The 25,553-nt window shown below is 35.7% G+C and overlaps 1 protein-coding gene and 1 pseudogene across 1 annotated transcript; both read right to left on the reverse strand.

Moving 5' to 3' along the window:
* Positions 1-3: 3 nt before the first annotated feature.
* On the reverse strand, positions 4-7,708 carry LOC109107276 (protein FAM83F-like). The gene is made up of 4 exons (XM_019120551.2): positions 7,023-7,708; positions 3,328-3,495; positions 763-884; positions 4-655 (listed from the first exon to the last, which is right to left on the reverse strand). Exons 1-4 carry the CDS (start codon positions 7,482-7,484, stop codon positions 4-6), a joined length of 1,404 nt encoding a protein of 467 aa, XP_018976096.2. The 5' UTR covers positions 7,485-7,708.
* Positions 7,709-8,034: 326 nt separating this feature from the next.
* Positions 8,035-17,489, reverse strand: LOC109107275 (annotated as a pseudogene).
* Between the last annotated feature and the right edge of the window lie 8,064 nt (positions 17,490-25,553).

Raw genomic sequence — 25,553 nt, forward strand, 5'->3', positions numbered from 1 at the left:
TCTCTACAAAAACACAATTACAATATGACTGATCTGTTTTGCATCTGTGATGGGTTGTTTTGTGCTTTGATGGGTTGTTTTAGAGAGAGTGTCTGGACTCTGGTTGTTTGCTCTGCCTTTCAAGAAATGCCGGAAGGAAGAGCGTTGCTTTTTAGAACCAAACTGCAAAAGCTTCTTCCCATCGCCCTTATTATCCTCTGTCCCATCTGGGGATGTAGGGGACTGTGGACGTACACTATCCCCATTGGTGTGGATTAATTTTTCCATGTTATTCACAGGGGCATGGTCAACATAGTCTCTCAGCTTAGAAAGATCCTGCAGGGAGCCAGTCACACCTAGACTGTTTCCAACGACTAAAGAGTACTTCGGATTATGGTATTTATGTGCAGGCACCTTTAGGTCGCCCTGTCTGGAGTCCCCTACAGAGATCTGGAAGCGTGACGTGGATACAGGAACTGTGAGTCTGTTGGTTTCCGCTGGCGTTTTCAGCACAGGAACTGGCAGGGCCGGCTTACTGATGTGAAACTCACGATACAGGTCCACCTTATCAGACACAGCATACAGCTCTCTGAAGTCATTGTCGAAGAAGTCAACAACTTGTCCTGACATCACAGTGATTGTGTTGCGGTTCATCCTAGAGGAACTCCACGTAAAACTATAAAGATGGGAATAATACAGCAAACGTCATGATAAAAAGTGTGAACAAGCGTACAACAATGGTGGACCAAACTGCAAGACGTACTGTTTGCTCTATATACGAACCTATATGATCCAAACATCACTTTCTCGCCATCTACCAACATGTACTTTGAGCACAGTGATCCTGGCAGACGACCAAAGGATAGTGGCATGCCCGAGCCCCTCACGGTTCGCACACGCAGGTTCTGAAAGAGCAGAAAGAGAGAAAATATGGTTTAAAGCTGTGTATACACTGCATCATTTTTAGTCTCACACAATTGTGTTCAATAACATCAGGCATCTAAATGCAAGATAACATTTTGTCGTAAGTAATTTATTATGAAGGAAAAAAGTTGCAGGCTTCGCTGGTTGCAGTATCTTTAACTGTAATCAATGATACTTTCAGACAGTTTTCCAGGAACTGAAAATTTTGGGTCCATATAGTAAAATAATTACAGTATGAAGAAACAAGAGGAGCACAGCAACTTATAACATTAGTGCATGTGAGAGAAAAAAAATCTCTTATTATTTAGCATTCCATTTAAGTTATGATCAAAATTACCACAGGCTTGCTATAAAGAATAAAGAAAGATCTGTTTTATCCAGCCACAACTGACTCCAGAGTTTTTAATGGAAATATATTGCCAACATTAGCGCAAGAGCTTGGTTTGTGTATCATTTCAGTTATGTGTGTAAATGAGGTTGTCAAAATACACACGAACCAGTTAAAACATAGTTGTCAATGTCTTAACTAAGATCTATATTATACTGTCTGACATACCGTAAAAGAGGCACAGTATGCTTTAACTTTTATCCAAGATCTCATTGGATGCAAAAAGGTCGTTAAAAGGTAATTTAAGGCCCATTTACACTTAAGATAACTATATCTTTGACTAAAGGTTTTAATAATTGTTCTAGTGTCCATAAGTCAGCTGTAACAATAACATTCAGAATGACTTTTTCCAGCTGATGAACGATAAAACATTGACAGCCAGTCAGAATCCACCTGACTTTAAAGAGCTTGTGCATTAAAAGCAACAGAAAACAAACTACCGTGCTTATAATAAATGTAATGTTATCATCTGTGTGGTTGATATAGATACTGTTATCTTTATAGTTATTGTTCTTGGTGTGAACAGACCCTTGGTTTAAGGAAATGAGGAATGAGGTGTCAGAGCAACACACATGACATGGGCAAATATCCAAGTCGGTAGAGACAGGTTAATGGAAAAAAATCCTTGCACACAAAGGTGTAGCGATTTCATTTGCACACTGAGGACTCAAAAGAAAGGAATACTGTAGCGACAAAAGGACTTTGAGTACAAGGCTGGCATGGATCAGGAAAAAGCAGAAGCGTGAGAGATGAGAGCACTCTACAACTCTCCTAAATGAGATCAAGTTGCCTGTTTTCTTAGTTCTGTTGAAATCTGCAGATCCGCTTTCAGGAAATAACAATGCTGAATTATCCAACTCTATTGCTCAGTGTAAAGCGTCAGATGAAAAGCCCTAGTGTCCTGTATAAAACAATCCACATAGATAAGGATTGTTGGCAGTATTTGGGGCAGTCTTGCGGAAAGTGCTGGGCTTCATTCGACAGCGCTGTTATGTGTGTGCACAGCGGAGCAGGAAGTCAGTCGAACCCTGTGGCAACAGCTCCAGAATCCTCCTGAGTTTCAAGTTGACACAGATCCCTTAAAGGTCAGCTGACAATCTGTTAACATGTGCGTCTAGGTGAGATATGCTAAGTCACGTGTTCATGTTTGACGACTTTTCCAGCAAAGCCTGATAAGGCACGTCTGACATTCTGACTATTGCTAACATGCACATATTATGATGTTTTGATAACACGTGTCTTCACTTTAACTAGCACTGTGTGATCGAACAAAAGGGTTGGTTTACTGATGGCTAATGTTAAGAAAGAAAAATTGAATGGGGTTGAAGAACAGACACTGATCTAAAAAGATTTCAAATGTTTATCTTTAAACTCAATGGACTTAACAAACAATTAAAACAAAAAATACATAAAATAACATGGTAATTATATATATAAAATAATATAAAACAATAAAATATAATAAAAAAAAAATATATAATATAATATAATATAATATAATATAATATAATATAATATAATATAATATAATATAATATAATATAATATAATATAATATAATATAATATAATATAATAAAACATTTAAAAACCTTTTAAATATAGAATTGATTTGAATATTTTGTAATTTGGTGTAAAATATGATCCTGGCATTATTGTCAGATTCAGTGATATAGTATCTATATCACTGAAATTCAATTTCACTTTCAATTAATCACAATGGAAAATGAAGTCAATGTTACCAAAATATTTTGCATTGTGACATTATTTAAGTGCTACTGAACATTCTTGATCTCCAGTTTGCATTGCCATAACATTTTTTTTTTCTTTTTACATTTATTTTATTATGGTAATTTTTCATTATGGTCATAAGAATAGAAGACTGATTTATTTATTTATTTTGCATGGATTTATTAATAATTTGTGCTTAACTATCAAACATAATGCCATGAAATAATTGCCCTATAAAATTGGTTTCAATTTTTTTTTATGCAAACACAATTTCTTCAGTTGTATCAGCCAACTGTTATCACTCACCCTCAGGTGCTGTGCAGAAATCTGCAGCCTGCTGCTCATGTCCAGGAAGTGCGGCAAGCCGTTCTCCTCCAGCAGCAAATACACAGCCACCCCCCTCTTACTCGCAGCGTCTAACAGATCCTGCAGGATCAGCAGGTCTGTCAACAGGTCCATGACCACTGCAACCAACTGAAAACCAAGTGAAACCAAAGAGTGGTTAGAGCTTAGCTTATACACTTAGTTTATCATTACATCTGCTTTGAGGCAAGTACGAACCACATTGGGCATTTCTGATGACTCTTTTTGTAGTGCAGATTGTCCCAGTTTGAATGAACATGTGAAATCTCATACAGATGGAGGGAGAACGTGGAGCAGACACACTCCAGCAGACACATTAGCAATGAAAAAGTTCAAACTCAACATGAATCACAAGCTACTTATAAAAAAAAAGCAGTCAATCTGGGTCAAAGGACACGGCTATTATATATAAACCACACACCACAGCGGTTTAATAAATAAAATGCAAACTAGGTCAGCATAAAACTCCCGACTTGGAAAAACATGTTTAAATTTATTGAGTCAATTCAAAGCCTATTAAAAGCTCTAAATGTTTTAAGGTTAGGCCTCAATCCCTTCTTCATCCTCACTGACTCGCACGTCAAAGCAAATGTATGTAAATAAGAACGAAGCAATTTGCATTAAAGAGAAAACACAGATAAGAGCTGAACAGGAGTGTCGGTTGAATCACTTTTGATAACACAGATTCAGTTCTTCTGCTAAAGCCAAAAATATATGAAAATGACAGATGTTATATTGATCATAAACTACTCTTCAGACAAGGAACTAATAACAATTTTAGGCTTCTTGCACAAATTACAGTACAAGGAAATGTTATTTTCTAAAATGTTCAGTCAAGCATGTTTCTATCAGTTCCTCAAGAGGACACTGTCAGCTTCACATGACATCAAAAATATGTAATGTGCGTCAGGATTGACCTGAATAATATGTAAATACAATGTCCTGTGGACACAGTCTAAGACTAACATTGACACCTGATTTCCTGAAACTAAAATTAAACGCAAGTTAGCAATCGGCTCTGAACTTTTTATAGCACATCTAAATATCACCCAACTAAAGATTACTGGACAGAAACTCAATAAATATACCCAGAATGTGAATAGTATACAATAACATTCTTTTATTCTTCTAATAGAGGAATATTAGTAAAGTCAATTCAGCACAGTTTAGTTAGAAAAAAAGTCTGAGTTGCTGTATAAAAGTAAACATACAGGAGTGTAACTACAAAACTAAACAAAACAAGGGCAGCACCTGTCAGAACATCAATAACTTGATTTGACAAGTGCATTTGAATAAGTTTCATCGCAACCCACCAACAAATAAGTCTTATGGATGTACTTATGGCGGAAAGAGATGTGACGACAGTGTGACGACCAGAACACACAATATTTGTGTATCTACAATAAAATTAACCAGCTATATTTCAAAATGTTTTCATTCATACAAACAGAGATAGCTTATTAAAATCAGGTCTAAAAATCGTAAGGATCTACTGTAAGCATTATTTCTTTGAGTTCGGGATGTATGATGGATTTATGATGTCTGAGAGGAAACAGAACTAAATTAGGAGTTGCAATGAAATGTAGTTGCTCTTGAATTAACCTTTTTCATGAATGTTTATTAGAGCTTTTGTATTAATTGAGGATTAGAGTACAGTACATGGAGGTGAACAGAAGGCAGCTGAAATGCTTTGTACCTGAGGTGTGTCATTATAACTTACCACTTTTTAAGGAAGTCACATTGTGTGTGTGTAAATGACTTAGGACTTGAGGCCTCTGGCAGTGTGATTGACAAGGCACTTACAGACCAAACCCAAGGCTATACGAGGGTGATTTCCTGACTGATTATTACCTCACTCTTTTCACTGAAACTCATTCACAATGGCACACATCATACTGCACAAAAGGATTAGATATTTCTGTACATACTACCTGATCTAACCAATGGCAAGATACCACTGTCCTGTGTTTTTGGAGAAACTGGTCTTTCTGAGAGCATATTTTCTTTTTAATAGTTATTAATGTATTATTCTAATAACGATTCCATCATTAGATTTAATAATTCCTTTACATCAACATTTGTTTACATAAAATTAAATGAATGTATTTGCTAATTATCAGTTTTGCAACTGTATTTGAATTCAAAATCAATGACCTTTTTGCAGTGTTTGTATTTATTTCTTATTCTTTTCATTTAAAGTTAAAATGAATGTTTCTGTTTCATATTGATTCGTATGACTAAAGGTTAATGTTTATTCAGGGTGATTTCCAAATAAGATCTCAGAGCTATTTCGCAATTAAAACAGCACTCCACCGAAATACTCACAGCCCCAGGGACCAGGCCTCAGCAGTTTCTGAAGAAATGTGTCTTCAAAATCTGCTGAACTTAATTCTTAATATTTGTACTTAACTTTATTCGATTATTCCTTCTTCCGTATTCCCACAACTTCAGTTGTTTAAAACAGTCAGGTCAGAGTTGAATGTTAATTCTTTTATTAAAAGATGATCTTATGCTCAGTGGAAGGAACACGACCACATGATTGACAATTCACTTCAAAATATGTCATAAAGACAGCCCCATATAAACTTACAGTAAAGCTGGTTTAGGCCGCATGCTTCATCATCATGTGAATCATACAATTGAAACCAATAAATCTATAAAACATCTTAAATATGACTTAGCAGAATTTCTAACGTAACCTTATTTCCTTAGAATGAACTATCTATTTCTGTTACTACTTTATTTGTTAGTATTTATCCAGTACTAGTAACCACCAATGTATTCCAATTTTACTTTTAAGGTTTTTGTAGCTTCTAGTAACTATTCCAAAAGATACTAGTATCTATTTCAATACACATACATTTTTATTAGATACAAGTACCCATGTATGAGACACAGACTTATATGTAGTATTTATCCCAGCAGTAACATTTCATATCTCACTAGTTACTTCACTGATTTTTCTGTCCGTTTAATGACTGGTTGTACACTTTAGTAGAAACATGGGAATACACAGCAGTGGTCTAATAAAAATGTACTATTGACTATTCAATTACTACTAGGAAAACAAGATAATGAAGATCTCCTGGAAATGGACTAGTAACTACAGACACTATTGGAAAAGAGTTGAACTGGATGATGGCATCACTGAATCATCAATGAACTGAGCTTAACTGAAAAATTGATTGTTTGTTATTGTCCCCTTGCATTTTTTTCTGCCTGACACTGTAAAGCTGATTTGAGACAATCTATAAAGCACTATAAATAAAGGTGACTTGACTAGTAACTAAGTTTTAATACCTCAAGAATAGTTACTAGTAAAACTTGAATACCTACAAGCAACATACAAGTTAGAAATATTGTAATTTGTTTGACCTGTGCAAAACATTGCAAATAGAAACCATTAACAATAGGATAGTTACTTGTTGGGATAGCCTACTACTGTACTAGTATGATGCATACGTATGATGACTAATTGAACAGATATAGGTCACTTACTAATGACTTATGAATAGTTATTAGTGGAATTTTCATTAATCACCTAATTATTATTGGAATACTTAGTTCTACTAGTAATTAAAAAAAAAAAAAAACTATTTCGTAGCAGGAATAAATGGTAGACGGCTATGGTCGCTTACTTTTGTGGATTCTTGAATGAGTCTGCGGACCACCTCTTTAATATGCGGACTGTTGTTTTTGGATGGGTGGGTGTAAACCGACACCCGAGTTACCCCTTTGTAATGGCCGTTGCTGGGCCAACCGATGTCTAGCGGAGGGATCTCCGTATCAGACATGGTCGGCCAGTAGGTTGAGTGCACACCTGAGTCTTTACTCGTATCATGGGGCGACCGTGAGCAGCAGGTGTCCGAGTCACTGTCATATTCCTGGAAGGTGTCCCGCATCCATTTGATTTCCCTTGCAGAGAGAAAGTCTTTAATGTTATCCTCTTTGAGGCGCATCTTGAACGCGCCATCCCCGTCCTTCAGGAGCTGCTCGAGCGCGGCCCGCTGCTCCTCGCTGTAGTAAAACTCCGGCTTGGACTCCGGTATTTTCACGTTGACATGTTCATCGTCCATGCATACTAGCTGAGACTCAGCCATGGCAGCTGTGCTCCCGGAAACAACGGTTCACCTGCGTGACTCCAAGCAGAACGCTCAGCACACCTTTACCTGTTTGAGTGGTTGGTTGAGGTGTTTCTAAACGAGATTGAAAAGAAGGATTGGGCGGAGCTTCGGTAGAGCGGTAGGCGGGGCTTCGGCGCTCTGCACCGGGGTCTGTAAGACGGTTCTTGTGAATTGACATGATGACACTTGTTTAACTTGTTAAAAAAAAAAAAAAAAAAAAAAAAAAACATTCACGGATGATACCGTCATGGTAGTTTCCTTGAACGACGCCAACTTTTTGTTTATTTACCAAAAAAGTAAATAAAGGAATACAACTACCACCAAGAAAACAAACAAACAAATAATAATAAATACCAATTAAAAGTTTACTTTTTTATGTTCTGTTATAGTTTCCCTTTAAATTTATTTCCTCCGTGTAACACGGAAAAGACAAATTAAGTCCTTCAGGTTTGAATCAACATGACGGTGATTAAATGATGACACAATGATGTTGAACTATCCCTTTGTAAATATCACTTGACTTATATTTGAAAGCAGAAAGATTTATTCAAGTCATTTACCGCTGTTATTGTCATATTTGCCATCCGTATTTTCCATCTTGTATAACAAAAAAATAATCATACCTCTTCTGCCTGTGCCATGGGTCTATTTTGACAACCAACATTTGTTAAAAACGTCTCTTTGTAATACAAAAATTGGTACAGTAACATAAAATCTTTGCTTACTGTAACACTGTATCTTGTCTTAGTGTGTCCTACTGAAGATCTTAAAATATAAACATGAACTGAAGGGTCATTGTATGGGCTATGCACTGTATAATTCAGTAGATCATATAAGAGAAATATCTAGTCATTAGGAGAATTTGACACATAAGGGAGATGTTATAGTTCATTCTTCGTACCATATTTGTGAAATTGAAGAAGAAAAAAAAAAAAAGGTTATGTATATAAAAAGGAGAAGCAACAAAGAGCTTCATGAGTCTTTTTCTCACTTCTCCTAAACAGTTCTGCAGCCAGTTTTATAAAAAGTAATTTGAAAATAATCGACCAGTCCATACGTTATTGACAGGCATTTGGTAAGAGAATGATGGATTTGACTCTTAGCATACTGATTCCACACCTCTGAGCAATCAGAAGACTTCACATCGGTTCTGTGTAATTGGCAGGGAACAGACCAGTCCTGCCGCGCAATCGACCTTTCCACCATGACGCATCAGAACGGTCCAGTACTTCAATGATTTCACCAGAACTGGCCCAACTCGTCATCTTCCTCTGCTGTGAAGTCATATATTGCTCTCACCTGTATAGTTGACCTCTAAAACACACACACACACACACACACACAATAAATGGTCAGTATAATAAAAGGTACTAACATCCTTCTGAATTTTGTTCCTTAATGTTCCTAAATGGCTTGTTCCTATGTTATTTTTTTAATACTGAGGACATGAAAATAAAATCTTTATTTTACTGATTTTACTAATTTATATGAATAGACTACCAATAAATAGTAGTAAATAAATAACCATGTATAGCCATTTAAAGGTGCAGTGTGTAATTTCTGTGCAAATAAAAAAAAGTTTACAAACAAATTTCTCGAACAGCCTCACATTGTATTGCCTGAACAAACCATTAGTTCAGCCCCCATACTCATGCCATTGGTTAGTTGTCTCAGCATATAAATGGTGTGTTCAAGTCTCTTGGCAAGTTCATATTTTTGTGTTGGCAAGTCGTAATTGTGATGTCAGGTGCATTCAAGTCACTTTGGTCGGAGCAAGATGGCGATGTACCTTTTCTACATAAAAGGTAACAAGATTTTTTTTTAAACTCTACATCTACAAAATAATGAATAAAGAATGTGCTTCAGTGTGTTTTTGCTTTTTTCTGTTTTTATTCAATTTATGAAGTTGCTGTAAACTGAATCGTTATATATTCTATTGTAATTGTACAATATTATCGTATTTTGTAGATGCAACATAGATTCAGAAAATTCAGTTTCCCATTCATAATTACGAGTTTGTGGTGGCGCTCATGTGTGATCAACTTGTAAATACAATCTTTCCAGTCTTGGCTTTAACGCACCATAAAATAGAATAGTAAAGTATTTTAAACTCGAAAAATATTACACACATCACCTTTAAAAAAAAAAGAAGACGTTCACACAAGACTTGAATGCAGTCTTGTGTGATGACACTCTTGACAGCTCATGAGACTTTCTGAGAATTTCTGGTGTCATACCGGAGCAGGCAAAGTTTCAGAGGTTCGCCGAGGGGCTGGGCTGTTCCTCCCTTGGTGTCCAACAGTGTTAGTTTTTTCCTCAATACTTCCTCTCTTACTCTGAGAAAAGAGCACGGTTGTATTTATCAATTCCTTTTCCTTGCCATACAATCACAATATTTACAATTACAATATTTGCAATTTAATTGCAAAACAACACAATATATATATATATATATATATATATATATATATATATATATATATATATATATATATATATATATATATATATATATATATATATATTTGAAAATTAAATGCAATACATATTTTATATTATATTTTACACAATATTTTATATTCAAAATAATTAGTTTTAATGTGTTTTAATAATCAGTTTTTGCAAGACTGTAGGAACAGCTGGTTAGTTGAATGGAATAGAGGCTAATGTACTTCAATATGAATGACAGCTTTTCAATAATTCAACAAGGTTTTTCAGTTTTAAATGCATGCACAGATGGGCTTGAATATGACTGTTGACATGCTTGTACCTTCTGGTTGTGAGTCTGATCGGTTGTGTTGCGGTTTTGTGATGAGGCTGAGGGACTGCCATAACCACCACCTGGGGAAGGCCGAACTTCGGGTTGACTCCTTAACTGAAAATGAGGACCATTTATTGATTTTATTAATATTATTAATCTCCTGTACACATACTCTCAGCTTCATTCACATTTAAAAGCCATGTTTGACAGAATCGGCTCACAGTACACTGAAAAAATCTTACATTTGAAATTAAAATTTTCACCACAGAGCCTTACTTTTTGATTTTCTTACATCAGCTGTCTCTTGAAAAACCAGAGAAATCAGCAGATAAATGAGTTTAGCAAAAAGAAGGTTTAATGATTAGGTGTGTCTTCATGGAGTTCAGTTTAAATTGAGATTATATAAACAGTAACCTAGAAGATTAAGAGCAAACTGTATTTTTGGATTTAAATCTAGAGATTATTTACAGGTGGAGGTGCTCGTGGCTCATTTCCACTTCCGTCCCTAAGGAAGATCTCCCTCTGCTTGGATATGGAGGTGGTCTTGTAGAACTCTACAAGCTTGTTTAGGGACGTAAACTTCTCCGTCCACAAGTAGTACTGGCCCGATTTATCCTTCATAACTTTAAAATGCTGTACATCACAATCGTGTCTGTGAGCAGTGGAAAAAAACAAAAGAAAGTGAGATATAAATAAATGAACGTCAGAAAAACAAAACTGTTCACTCTTATTTCAGTCTCCTATGGTGGGCTGATATATAAAAAATACTCTCACTTATAAAAAGCTATGCAATCATTTAGCAGAAGCTTTGAACTTATTCAAGTTTGATTATCAGCCCTCAGGACATATTAATGTCCAGCAATTTTTAATGAATTTCCACTAACAGACGCTTGCACAACCCACTTTCTGCACTAGAGGGAACCCTCGCTTATTCTCTCTCTCTCAGTCTTACACAGTGCATTCAGTTTGGACCTACTGTATAGGTGATTTATGAGAGGATGGCTGAAACAAATGGACTGTCTCACCGCTGTAATAAGATGGATGTTATTGATGCATTATTAATGGAGTGTTTCCATAGGCCAGATTCAGTGTGTGTGGACCGAGATGGCTCAGGTGTGAGGCTCTAGTCTATGAGGATCTTTCAGCCTCATGGCTTAAAAAGACTGACATGACAATTTGTGGGATTACAGATTCACAGCATTTTAAGGGTGACCTTCATGGGCCAGCTGAAATACTAACACTAGCCTAACAAGACTGTGACCTTATCTCATTTTGTGTTTTTATATTTTATCTTCTGCAGAACACAAAAGAAGATATTTTGTAAAATATAGATAACCAAGCATTTTTGGTTACCATTGACTTCTATTATATGACAATGTTGCACAGAACTAAGAAAGTCATACAGGTTTAGAAGGACATGATGGTGTGTAAATGGGTGAAATATGCCTTTAAGCAATCGCACAGGCAAAATTAAAATCTGCAATCCTAATATAAATCCACTAATCCCATTCTCTCCTCACTTTTGTTACCTGACTGAGATGGAGAAGTCTCCAGGGGAACTCTGGCTGCCACGGATCAGGAAAGCGCCCACCTCTCGGGACATGAGAATCTCCTCAGCCGAGCCACGACTGGCGTTCTCTTTGTACCAGCTCAGAACATTTGGAATCCAAATACACTTGTGTGCTTATTTCGGTCTTTCACTCTCTCTCTTGCTCTGTCTTTATCTATTTACAATAGCCCACAATATTAACTACTACATGCTCACAAGTTTTTTGCATATGGTAAAAAACAAATAAACATAAATATCACAAGCATAAGCTCACCTCAGCATTTGCATATCAACATAGTTTTTAGGTATGAAGCCCTCGTGACCATGTAGCTCTGCTTTGAACCATTCGTCTTGAGATCCCAGGATCTGTTTAAAGTAATATTTGTTAAAAGGAATAAAATCCCATTTCTTAAGCCCTCAAAAAAGGTAAATTATAATTTTTCTTTCTTTCTGCGATGTTTCCAAGAAATATGGCTGGACTTGTCTTAGAAGCACAAATACTTGCTTTTAACGTTTCCTTGTTTTTACTTTCAATTTTTTTTTGCTAGTATCTTTAACATTTTCCATGTGGTGGTCAATGCAAAACTAAGTGATTGTGCATTTGAGTACTCGATCACTCACCTTCAGAATGTCTCCTTTCCGGAAGCTGAGCTCATCTTCTGCTGTGGCATTAAAGTCATACTTTCCTCTGGCCTCCATGGTGAAATACAGAGAGGCTGAATGAAGGGGAGGGTCAAGCTGTCATAAATGGGAAGAGATACAAAAAGGTTCCATGTTTGAGAAACCAGGGTGATAAAATGAAGAAAATGAAGAGTAAACATGTTAACCTCAGGCTTGTTAGAGAGGGCGAACACCTGCTGATGTTCTAGGTAAGCAAAAGCAAGCGGCTGTGGTTAGCAGGCTAGTGACAACGGTATGCATTGCAAAAGTGTGCTTTTACTAAAGTGGAGCAAGTTGGTTCAAAAAAAGCTACTCAGTACTTTTCCTGTTTCAAGTTTTGACCCCTCACACAAAAAAAAGGTTTAAATAGGTGTAAAAAATATAGAAATAAATAAAGCAGGCAATTAATGTATTATTAATCCATAATTGTGAAAGAAGAGGTCACATCTTACTATAATACACTGTCTGTGATCTGAGGATGTTGAGACACTTGTTTAACTCGTTTCAAGAGTCCATCACACTTCCAACTAAAGAAAACACAGAAACAGGTGAAAATTAACAAACTAGAATGAATGGAAGACCATAGATGTAGTCCACATGAATGTGCCCTAGTGTATATTCCAGGTCTTGTGAAGTCGGATGATACCTTTTGAGTGGGAAACAGATATATTTTAAGTCATTGTTTACTAATTTTAATCTTTTCTTGGTGAGAACTAACCCTTTAAGTCTTTCCATCATAAACATAAAACTCCCCCCGTTATATCTGCATTGAAGTTATTCTTTAAGAAAATGTTTCCTCTCTGTTCTCCTCTGAATTGGGCTTTTCAGAGAGAAGAGGAAAGGAAGGGATGCTGGTAATCAGGATCATTTCCATTAAGATCTGGAGGAAGGAGAGCTGCACAAACAGCAGAGGAGGAAATGCAGATTAAATTATATTTAATTACTACAGTATGATGCATGTCCTTGCCCATCCTCCATTTGAGATTGTGACTGTACAAGAGAAAACACATGGGTAAACAAGAAATGTGGCTTTGGCTCCCTATAAGAAGAACTTAGAAGTAAACACAAACTTTAACCATTCATTAACTTTTAACCCTTAGTCGAACACAGGTTCATAGGTGATGTTTAAAGTTTCCTATATCATACACTTACTTATCCTTATTCACTAAAAATGATCTAATCTGCTGCAGTGGACTATTGTTCTAGTACTTTTATAGACTTTTTTTTGTCATTTTTGAAACTTAACAACCCATCATCCATATGTGAATAGTGCGAATAGTCTGACTTTTCTTTTAAACGGTTTACTAAACTGTTATTTTTGGTGAACTATCTCCTTAAGTTTCACAATATCTATAATAATGCATATTATTTAACAAAGGGGTAACTTCTGTAAACAGCAGTCAAGGGGACATATCACACTTGTTATTTTTTTTTCACTCTGAAGTCTTGTAAATAAAAATAAAATATGACTGTTTTTGTTTTTTTTACTGTCACTGGCTGTACTGTACCCTAATGTACAAGATCTGAAAGGTACTTGATTTGTACCCTATTTACCCCTAAATTATACATATGAGTACTTAATTAGTACCAGGTGACAGTTCTGTACCTTTATTTCTAAGAGTGTAGCAGTTCATTGCATTTTATTTTTCAATATCATTTTATCTCTTTCATAAAGATAATTTTTTGCTAAATGTTTTCATTAAGTACATCAGGCTCAGGTTCTTTTATCACAAAAGTCTATGGACAATATAATTCCTCATAATACGTAGGTTATTTTCTTACAGAACTGCTAATGATAATGATAATGATGTGCAGCTAGTATTGATCGGCTTCGGCATCTCCCTCTTTCTTTGCTGTAATTACAGGCATTGAGAACTTCATTCTCTCATGCTTATTATTGCTTTAAATGATTAAGAAGAGTACTGTATCAGTGTATGCGATATTATCTCATAGTAAACAAAGGTGTTTTAACCCCACGACTGTACTAACAATAATCAAGCTGATGTTCATTTTCTTCATAAATACTGTGTGTTCTTTCAAAGAAATGCATGCGCATCTCATCATGCTTCTTGGATTATATATATATATATATATATATATATATATATATATATATATATATATATATATATATATATATATAATATATATATATATATATATATATATATATATATATATATATACACACACACACACATATACACTCCATTAAACATTAACACAAACTAACAAAAAAAAATTAACATAAATATTTTAGTAAATATTTAAGTCATGTACTATTTATTTTCACGTAGCATCAATATTTTAGTAAATATTTAGGTCAGATCAATTTTAGAGCTTCTATCATTAATTGTGAAACATTGGCGTAATACAGGAATGTTTTTTGTACTAATTTTGCGTGTTTTTTAAAGCTTTATTGCTTTTGCATGGGAACATTCTAGAGGTTTCCGTAACATTCTGTAATATTCAAGTGCTTTCTGGAACATTCCAGAACATTGTGGGACTAGTCATAAAAGACAAAAATCATCAAACGCGCACTTCTGAATTTCGGAAGACTCACTTTTGGTAACTGTTTATGTTAAAGTGTATTATGCATGTACCATGTAATTTTTATGCACGATTAATAACAAATTAGCATGTATAAACTGTCAACATATTTTTTATTTTTCATGAGCACTGTTAATGATATGTTAGTTTTGTATTCAGTATGTCAAACTCCATAATGAAACATCAAAACTAAAAACAAAACTTTTATGAAAATTTGTTTCACGGTGTAATTATGTCAGTTAAATCTTCTGTAATGTTTTTGGCCTTATACTGAACATGCTGTGTTAGACCATCCATGTGCTGGTTTGCAGTGTCCTACTCCGACATAGTTTTCGATGTCATCTATTTTCAATTTGTCTAGATTACACTGAGCCACACCCTGAGACAAGTCGTTTGACGTCGTCCGTCCCTCCCTCTCCCCTCTGGCCTTGTGAAAAACCATTTCTCAGATGAGCAGCAATTAGATGTGAGAGCTGATCTGTCAGTCATGTTAATGTGCTCTGTCACTTCCACAGTGCTCAGTTATCTTTGCCTAAACCGAGACAGAGGAGACCCGATGATGCATGTTCAAAAAGCAACAACTTCACATGAAATAAAGTGCAAATTGAGCCACATGTGCTAATTGGAAACATAATTTATTCCCTGACTGTACGTGTTACAGAAACACTGTCTGTTCTCTTTTTTTAATGACATATAATTAGTGAAGTTTGTGAAGAGGAGAGCTGTTTTGTTTCGGTTTTGTGGATTAAACAGACTTAATTTGACTATGAAAGAGAAAGAGACAGAATATAATGAATGAGACAAAGAGACGCAGAATTCATTAGAGCAAATTAGATCCTTTCTTTGCATAGAGATACTTCAATTAAAGGGAGTTAATATTTCAAAGTTTATCAGAAAGCAAAAACTTTTTATATTCAGGGTCCAAAAGTCCACAAAATTTTCAAGATTCTCTCTGGATTGTTCTCAAATCATGTCGGAGAACATGATCATCAGGTTTATTTAATTCATGCTGCTGTCGTTAAAGCAAAAGAGGTACAAACCCAACTATGAAACTCATTGAAATTAAAAGTGAAATTCAAATTTGCAGGTTTTTTTTTTTTGATAGCATCTTTTTTCAAAATGATTAAATAATCCTTTACATAGTCGGTACTGTTGAACCCGTCATATTTCATCTGCCCTCCACTCCCTATCATACTCTGTCAAACAGCATCTGTAATATCAAGATAACAATTATCTGTTGGAAACTGATCTCCTGTTTCCCCCCTAACCTTGAAACACAGGCCTCAGGGTTCATGCAAACATGGCTAGATCAAAACAGACATTACAAGGAAGAAAGACAGAAATACAACTAGCCATTTAAAGACTGAAAGCTGATTTGTCTGTTGTGACAAAGGGAAGTTGTTTTATGAATAAACATTGAGCTTCAGTCTCATTCCCTCGATAGATGGTCTCTTTGTGTTATGTGCTATTATGCCGTGGCCCAGTGCTTTTATACTTTATGAATATACTGTAAGGTTTGGGGAAGACTGCACTGATTCACAACTGGACACAGAGTATGTACAAGTAAAACAAAATGAAACGATTTGCACAATTTTGTTTGTAATTTAAGAGTTGATATTAAGATAACATTTTATTTTTAGAAATAGGGAAATTGGAAACTGCAGTGGAAAAGGGCTTCTGTTCTAGGCTACATATTCCAAATGAGTTCTACATTCCCTTGTTTGGATGATAGCCTATATATATATAACCTATGTGTGTATTTGGACACACCCACTTTTTTTCAATTCTCTAATATAACTGATTTCCACATAACAGTAGATAACCTTACTGCTAGAATAATATCAAAATTATAAAACAACATAGGCTACTTGGAAGTATGGGGATTACGTAACGACCAATCGTCTTGTAAACCTTGTATTCTTCATAATATATTTTAGCTATTTTATTGCTCTTCTCTTCAATAATCACTATCCTGGCCAACATTAATATTTAAAGTTAATTTTAAACAGTAGCTACGTACGCACACTTGTCTACAAAACTAATTTGACGCATTTACGCCCCTCATTAAATCAGCAGTTTTTCACATGTCTTTAAAATAACACGTTAGTAGCTATCATGAAACATACACGCGAACAGCTCAAACGAGCATCTTATTGTGTCAGCGCTCCCGGAGTGTGCTGCAACTGTCAAACTTCACACATATAGGCCTATTACTGGTCGTTGCAACTTTGAAATAAAACTAGAGGAAGACCAAATTACTTTACCGTAGTCTCGCTGTTTCGCTGTCCGGCAACGAAGAAAAGTCGAACCACCCGCAGCTGAATTGTCACCAAAACATCTCGAATCACCCAGTACTCAACTGTTAGTCCGCTACCTGCATGCGCGTACCCGTGTGGCCGCGTCTCGAAGCTCTGCCTGGCACACCACCCACTCACGAGGACGAGCGGAACCATTGTCTCCGCCCCTTGAAAAAGGCAATGTAACAGCACTGTATCACAGTGCGAAATATAACACTTTCAATTGGGTTGATAGAAAAAAAAATAACATTTAATAAATAAATACTGTCACTAATTATCTGTTGGAGATCGTCTTGCACAACCCAATATTGTATTTTGGTAGCCTACAGCATTAGCTAAATGTCGTTTTAAACAAAACAGTAGGTTTTTGTATTATATTTTTGATGTGCAACTATATGATTATCTTGTAATGTAATAATTTTTTTTAAACCGTCAAACTCATTGTAAATGGAACACCCCCAAAGCTATTCATCTGACTTGTGTGTATAAAGGTAGTCTAATATGCAGTTTCCTGTGGTTTTTTCCAACACTTTCTGTTAAAGTGTTAAATAATGTGTCTGTATCAGTAACATCTGCACTAAGAGAGAAGGAACACATGAGTTCTGCACTTCTGCTAGAGTGGCAATGCATGCGGCAGGAAACCCAGCTGCGATCAACTTGCTGGAAATGTGTGGTTTCTCTTGCTCTCTTTCTCTTTAACACACTGTATAAGAATGCTTGTTTCTATTTAAGCATTCTGCAACACCCAAGACCAAGTTTTTCAAGCACATACAATTTGATTAAGCTGGTTCCTGCTCAAGTTCATGGATGGTCAAGCTTTGTTATGGTCCAGGTTAGGAAGTAATGTGCTCAGAGCATATGTGCTTATGGTAGCTCGGTGAGGTTCCTCTTGCGCAAACCTTTTATGCACCTGCAGGAATCAGGCCAACACCTCAAGCCACATAAGATGCATCAGAATGACAAAAAATAAAGTTTTTAAAGTTTGTGTAGTTTTAACAAAATGTTAAAAGTACAGAGAGGTAGACAGAGAAGAAAGAAAGAAAATATGAAAAAGAAAAAAAAAATGTGACCCCTCATTTCCAAGAGCCCTCTGAAATGACTTTCGTTTAATGTCCAGGTGGATCTGAGCTGTGGTAACTCTGGGCTAACTCCTTTTCTAACTCTCTTTCTGACAAATATCCTTCCTTGTCTGTCAATTATTAAGTTATGCTTCCTGACAGAACAGAGAACATGACCTCAGACAGGTCAGAATGCAGAAGTAAATGGAATTCCGCTGCTGTATCCTGACCGCCTGTTATATAATTATTGTCCAGTAGTGTCTATAAACGCATGCCATTATGTGTTGGTCATTCAGCTGGGCATGCTTGGCTTGATGTACAGTAAAGGTCCTAAAAGGCATCAATTTAGCAAGGTTACACCATAGAAAAGTCATTTTGAGTGTCAGATAAGATAGAAATATCTCCTATAAATTTGATAGTGCTTTTTACAGTGTGCATGGGCTAGAGAATGAAATACCTTTAAAATGGAGTTTGTAGGTTTGAGTGTGAAGTTTAGCACTTTTATCAGCATGTGATGTGCTTCTTGACTGTAAGATTGCTCTGATAAAACTAGTCAGAACGTTTTTTTTTTCTGCACAGAATGAGGCGAAGATAGTGGGGAACTGTTAACGTTCTCTTCAGGGTCTTTTTTTAGTTTCAGTAATGAATTGAGTCATAGAATTGCCATTTATAGTGAGGTGATTTTATAATTGCGTTTCATCAGTTTGCCAATCATTCTATGTTCCTTCAGGGATAAAATGAGCACTTGTGCTATTGATATTTAAAAATTTAAATAGCCGGTTTGAAAACAATTTCATCACCACATAAATGACCTTGTTTTGGCAGATAGGTGATTATTTCCATTTTATGCATCCTGAAATGAATGCTTTACTATACAATCAGCAGTGTATGAGAAAAACTAAGAAGTAGTTTTTATACTTGATTGAGATGTTATCTCATTAACACTTCTGCCTAATATATCTGGCAGAAAGCATCTACAACTGCATCCTGCTTCCTTTCTTCAGAGTGAACCACAAGACACAAACTCACACTTGGGAGAGAACACACTGTATCAATAATACTGGTTTAGGGCTAAGATTTTGTGCAAGGGACATGCAGATAATGATTGCATAATTTTGTGCCTTTTTGTGCCACATCACAGACAGATGTCCCCACACATACATGGTTACAAAATGTTATCCAATGTGCTCATACATGAGAATAATCTCAGTTTTGCTCAAACAGAGTTTCTTGTTGGTGGTTTGATGTCATTTCAGAACTTCCAGTTTTTCAAAGCACAACCGAACAAACAATTAAGGCAAGAGACCATCTTAAAACTTCACAGCATTACGTTTCATTAGATGATTGTATGGATTTGTATAGACTAGATGTCTTTTGACTATAAAGTATACCTTAAATTTATAACTATGACTGTAACTCAAATCACTATTTTATCCTAAATTAATGAATTAAATAACATAATCAGTGTATATGTAGTCTATTTACACTACAGAGTGTGGTCATTAGCCTACATCTTTTTTCTTATTTTTTTTTTAAAGAAATTAATACTTTTATTCAGCAATGATGAATTAAATTGATCAAAAGTGAAAATAAAGACTTTTACATTGTACATAAAAAAGTGTTCTTTTTGAACTTCCTATTAATCAAATGATCCTGACAAATCATGGTCTTATTAAGCAGCAGAACTGCTGTCAACACTGATAAAAATAAGAATTATTACTTGAGAACCAAAAGATCATATTAGAATGATTTCTGAAGGATCAAGGGATACTTACAACTGGAGTAATGACTGGTAATTCAGCTTTGCCATCACAAAAAGAAATTACATTTGAATATATTGGGAAAAAATGCAATAATATTTCACAATATTACTATTTTTACTGTATTTTTGTTCAAATAATTGCAGCCTTGGTGGGCACAAGAGACTTCTTGAAAAAAAATCTTACTGACACAATATCTGTTCTTAGACGGTGAGCATGAAATGTTGAAGTACAACATTCCAATCAACCAATCAGAATTGAGATATAACTTTTCAGGAAATATCTGTTTTAGGCTTACAATCAGGTTTAGGTGCTTCTACACCCTTGTTATTCAGCTATGATTTTCCACTGATTTTAAAAATAAATTATGGGTAAGGTTAGGTTTATGTCTATAATTTGGACAATAATGTTGATCCAGTATCATCAAAAGATGTTGATCCAGGAACATGTCTTACTTGTCAAAATCACGGCGACCTTTCTTATTAGGGTATTAGGCAATTTCCTGGTGTGCAATGTTTTATGACAAAGTGAGAACAAAGTGAGTGAGTCACGTCTTTTTCTCTGTTTGAAATCATGTCTCCTTTCTCCTGTTGGCACTTTTTGTTCTTGAGCTCTGTAAAATGACATTTCCTCTTTTCCCTCTCAGCAAGGAAGAGCATATTCTCTGGAGTCACACTCCATGAAACTTGTGTTAAATCCAGCTGACGCTTCTCTCTTACTGAGATACAATCACTCACATTATCCGTATGTGTGTGAGTTGGTCTGGAATTACTTTATTGCTGCTGACTATGGTGTTTTGTTTCCATGGAAACTGCTCGGACCCATTCCCTTTGCCACTGAGGAGATGAGGTGAGTACCCCACATGCAGCAGATGGTCAGGAAGAGGAAGCTGCTAAAGAGGTCAGAATACTAACCAGAGAGAGAGAGAGAGAGAGAGAGAGAGAGGGCAATTATCAATGGATGAAAATTATGTGCTGATGCCATGAATGAGTGAGAGAAGTGTAGTCATCATCAAAAAGAAAGTGTTACTAAAACTAAAAGATCTGTAGGTATGTAGGCTACCTGACAGACAGGGCCAAACAATCTTAGACCACTGAAGAAGATATGAGGATGATATGTCCGCCACAGTATTCAGATTAGCGGTCGAGTGTTTTTTTTTTTTTTTTTAATTGGTCGATTCATAACAATCTGTTATTTTGTATTGTAGACGTTATGTTTAAAGGTGCACAATGGAAGATTTTTGCCTGGTAGAAATTTACAAAACATAGATGACACAAAAAATTATGAGATGATTTAGAAAATGTCATTTCTTTTTATGTCATGACCATAAACAGAAAAAGAAGGTCTGGCTACTAAGTGCCTGTTCACACAAAACAAGCTTTCGTATTTCACTGCACTCCTTTTCCATTGTTTTCTTTGTTAATGTTCTAGATAGACCATTACGACGTTCTAAAAACGAGTCACTCAAGTTATATTCAACTTTAAAAAATGCTTCTCGAGACATAATAGCTTAACAATTAACCCTGGTATCCATAAGCTGATGTTTCACACTGAAGTCCTACATTCCTAACCCCTGGGTTACTGTTCTTATTTGCACATTTGCGGTGTCAGTGTCATTGACTGAACAAATGCAGCAAGCTATCTATTTACATAGAAGTTCTAGCACTGCACATCCATACATTGCTTTGTAGCTAATATGAGGTTTTTCTGAATTGACTTTTCAGTAGACTATAGTATGAAGGTAAAAATAAAACAGTCTCTTTTTCACATCAGTTCATGTGTTTTCCGTCACCACTTGATATTTTACCCCTCAAGCGATGAAACATGTTCTGTGTGAATTGGTGGCAGATATGCTACAGTACTTACGTTCTTAGACAACATTTTCACCACATATGGCGATAGAGATGACAAAGATCCGTATTATATTTTGAATGTCTAATTTAAGAGGGGATGTTTAAATCATGTCATGAACTTGAAATGATATTTCTAAAAAGTCTTAGATGTCGAAATCCTGAATCCTATTTGTTCATATCCCTGCTAAAAGGAGTTGCAGTGGGTAAGTTACCATGGCACTATTACCCCATCTGTGTCTTAAGAAAGAGAGGGTGCAATAGAAAGAAAAGCCAGATGAAGAGGGAACTTAATGGTTATAGCTACGCTGGCTGAATGCTTTGTGGCGACCTCACCAGACCACACTCTGGCTGCCACAGAGCATGCTCAGTCAGAACTCATCACTCGAGGTGTAATTAATAGCCGCCAGGTCAATAATATACAGAATGTGTTTAAGGAAGCTCCCTGGGGCTTTCCTGCTCTATATGGCTGGCTCTGGTCCAGCTAGGCCAAATACAGACACACACAGACACTCAAATGCGAAAATTACTCCAGTGTCACATGATCCTTCAGAAATCATTCTAATTTTGCTGCCTAATATTTTTATGAAAACTGTGATACCCCTGATACGTTTTTAGGATTCTTTGATGAACAGAAAGCTCAGAAGAACAGAATTTATTTGAAACAGAAATCTTTTTTTAAGATTATAAATGCCTTTGCTGCCACTTTTGATCAGTTTAATGCAACCTTAATAGTATTAATTCCTTTAAAAAACAAACAAAAAAATCTTTCTGACCCCAAACTTTTGAGCAGTATGTATAATAAAATAATAAATAGGTAAAATAAACAACTAATTATGCAAATAAATAAACCAAAATAAATTAATAAACCATAAATGAACCATGTAATGAATGTACAGTATAGTACATAATGAAGGTAGATTTTAGGAGAAACGTTGAAATCTGTTCTCAATAAAGGGTATTTTTGTGGATGGCATGTGTTTTTATATGTTGTAATACTATTTATTGCTAACTATTTTAGTTAGCCAAGATAATGGTTTGATATTCTGTACATTAACTGTACATGACCATTTTGTTTCATAATTGTGTAACTGCTGTTCAGAAGCCAATAATAGGCTGTTTAATAACAGGTTACAGTGTGAAATCATGGCTCAATAATAGCCATTATATAAATATTCAGTTGAGTAAAGGTGTGACAACTTACTCCAGTCTCCCTTGAAACTACCGTTGCTTTGAATAAAAAATGCCTGCAAAATGCATAATGTGACATGCATAGATGAAGCTCCTCTTTTATACTGTGCCAAATATAAATCTGTTCTTATGCTTTAATGCAAGGTGTAGGTGGGGGGAGTTTAGACTGACCACAGCTGTCATGTGACACTGAGAAGACTTCACTCCACTCGGCTCATCTCCATCCTCCTCTCTGACCCCATGAGCGCACGTCTGTCTCCATGGAGAGGTGAGGGCTCCTGCTGGAATGTTCTCTCTTTCTCTGAAAGAATTGATTAATAGATTGACACCCTGCAAAAATAGAAACAGTCTTTATGTTGCTAGTTTAAAGACTCAACGGTTCCTCACATCTGGCATGACACAGAGCTTTGCAGTATTTGAGAGACATTTATAAATAGCTTGATGGCAGAAGGTGTTATTTATATTTGTAGGGTCTGATAAATGCAAGACGTTTCCTGCCTCCACCCACGCTGACTTCTCCTTTTTGGGCTTGATGTGTTAGATCATTAGCACTTTAAAGCAGTTTCTACTCAATATTTCTTATGGTAGTTACTAAACTCCATACTGTATGGTAGTGTGCTAGTTCCAATTCACACTATTTCAATCTCGAAGTCTCTAACTATTTCAGTCTCTAATTTCCAATCACCAATTTCAGTGTCTGTTGGTTCTGGAAGCTTAAGTGGTGGAGCACAACACTAGCAACAGCAAGGTTATAGCTTTGATTCCCGTGAAATGTGCATATTGATAAAACTGATAACTTGAATACACTGTAAGTCGTATCTTTTTTTAATTTTTTTTTTTAAAAAAGGTAAATGTATATTTGTATTGCATGCCTGTCGACAGCATGTAAAACAACAACAACAACCTCTTAAACGTCAACAGGGGGCAGTGTTTAGCTTTTATCAAAAAAGGACTTCTTTCACTGTCTTTGTTTCTATGTGTGCACCTTAACAAAATCTTAAACGAAAGAGTAGGCCAGCAAAGGGCCATTACAATTAATTTTATTATTATTATTATTATTATTATTATTATTATTATTATTATTATTTAATACAGACAAACTCACCAGGATACTGAGTGACGCAGCTTGAGATATTAGACACTGTTAAATGTTCCAAGAGATCATTTTATTTTTTATTTTACAGTAACCACATTTAACAGCAACCAAAGCTCAGTCCATCTCTATATCTCTCTGTCGTTGAGCAGATGGCCCATCCATAGGGGTGTGGCCCTCATGCGGACATCTCTGTGGCCCCTCTCTGACTCCCACCAGCCACTCTTCTCATCTTGTACTGGATTTATTCATATTTGTTGTTACTCTCTCCACTCTCTGCTTCCATTTTAATTCCTTTAAGCATTAGACTGCTTTGAGCTGTGCCTGCATTCTTAATTCTTGCCCCCCCCCTCTCTCCCTGGAGGTGGATGGAGATATGGATGCAGTCCAGACAGTGAGTGCTCACTGCTCTGCATTTCTGGTTAAATCACTGGAAATGTGATTCACAATCTATTTGACTTCAGCAGAGCGGAGGCAAGCAGGTGAGCTAAACCAGAGGAGATGTGAAATTACTCACTCCCCTCACCATAGCAACGCTTCAAACCTGACCTCCTATAATCTGCATTGTAATAACCACTGGATAAAAAAAAAAAAGTCAAAGCACCATTGCACTTGCTCACAGACATAATAAGTGGTTTGAAATCCCCTGAAATACTCCTCATTTCAATCTCTTTATCTGTTAGTGACCTTTAGAAGACAAGTCATGATGGATTGTGACAAGACACCATGTTTGATCATGGTGTAGAATGACATTTCTATGCAATGCTAACATTTCATATGCCACATCTGGTTCAAAACACTGTTCAATATCTATTCCTTGTCTAAAACTTGCACTGAACAAAATCAGCATGTACTGTATGCAGGCCCTAAGCAGAATGCTTCTTTTGGGTCCCCATCCCATTCATAGGGGATCACATCTATCTAAAAAGCACAATAACATAATAACAACACTCCAATAAATTAATACTCTCTTAAAAATAAAAGTTTCAAAAGGGTGTTTGTAGTGATCCATCTTTGGTTCCCCCAAGAACCTTTTAGTGAACAGTTCCACTATAAAGAACCTTTTGTGGAATGAAAAGGTTTCATGAATATTGAAAATTTTTCATATTCTATATATGGAATATATATGGAATAAATATGGAAATATATAATATATATGGAAAAATAGCCATCCTTCAATGACAACAAATTTGTATTTTTTACTATTTATTTATTAACTTAGACAGACAGACAGACAGACTGATAGATATATTTATTTTTTGGAAGCCAAGTCATA

The sequence above is a fragment of the Cyprinus carpio genome, chromosome A3, assembly GCF_018340385.1.
Source record: "Cyprinus carpio isolate SPL01 chromosome A3, ASM1834038v1, whole genome shotgun sequence".
Lineage (NCBI taxonomy): Eukaryota > Metazoa > Chordata > Actinopteri > Cypriniformes > Cyprinidae > Cyprinus > Cyprinus carpio.

Excerpts from the sequence above, each read along its gene's own strand:
- LOC109107276 (XM_019120551.2), bottom strand. The coding sequence starts at position 7,484 with ATGGCTGAGTCTCAGCTAGTATGCATGGACGATGAACATGTCAACGTG. Across the intron at positions 3,496-7,022 it reads TCATTCAAGAATCCACAAAA|TTGGTTGCAGTGGTCATGGA; the intron begins GTAAGCGACCAT and ends CTTGGTTTTCAG. Across the intron at positions 885-3,327 it reads TTTCTGCACAGCACCTGAGG|AACCTGCGTGTGCGAACCGT; the intron begins GTGAGTGATAAC and ends CTGCTCTTTCAG.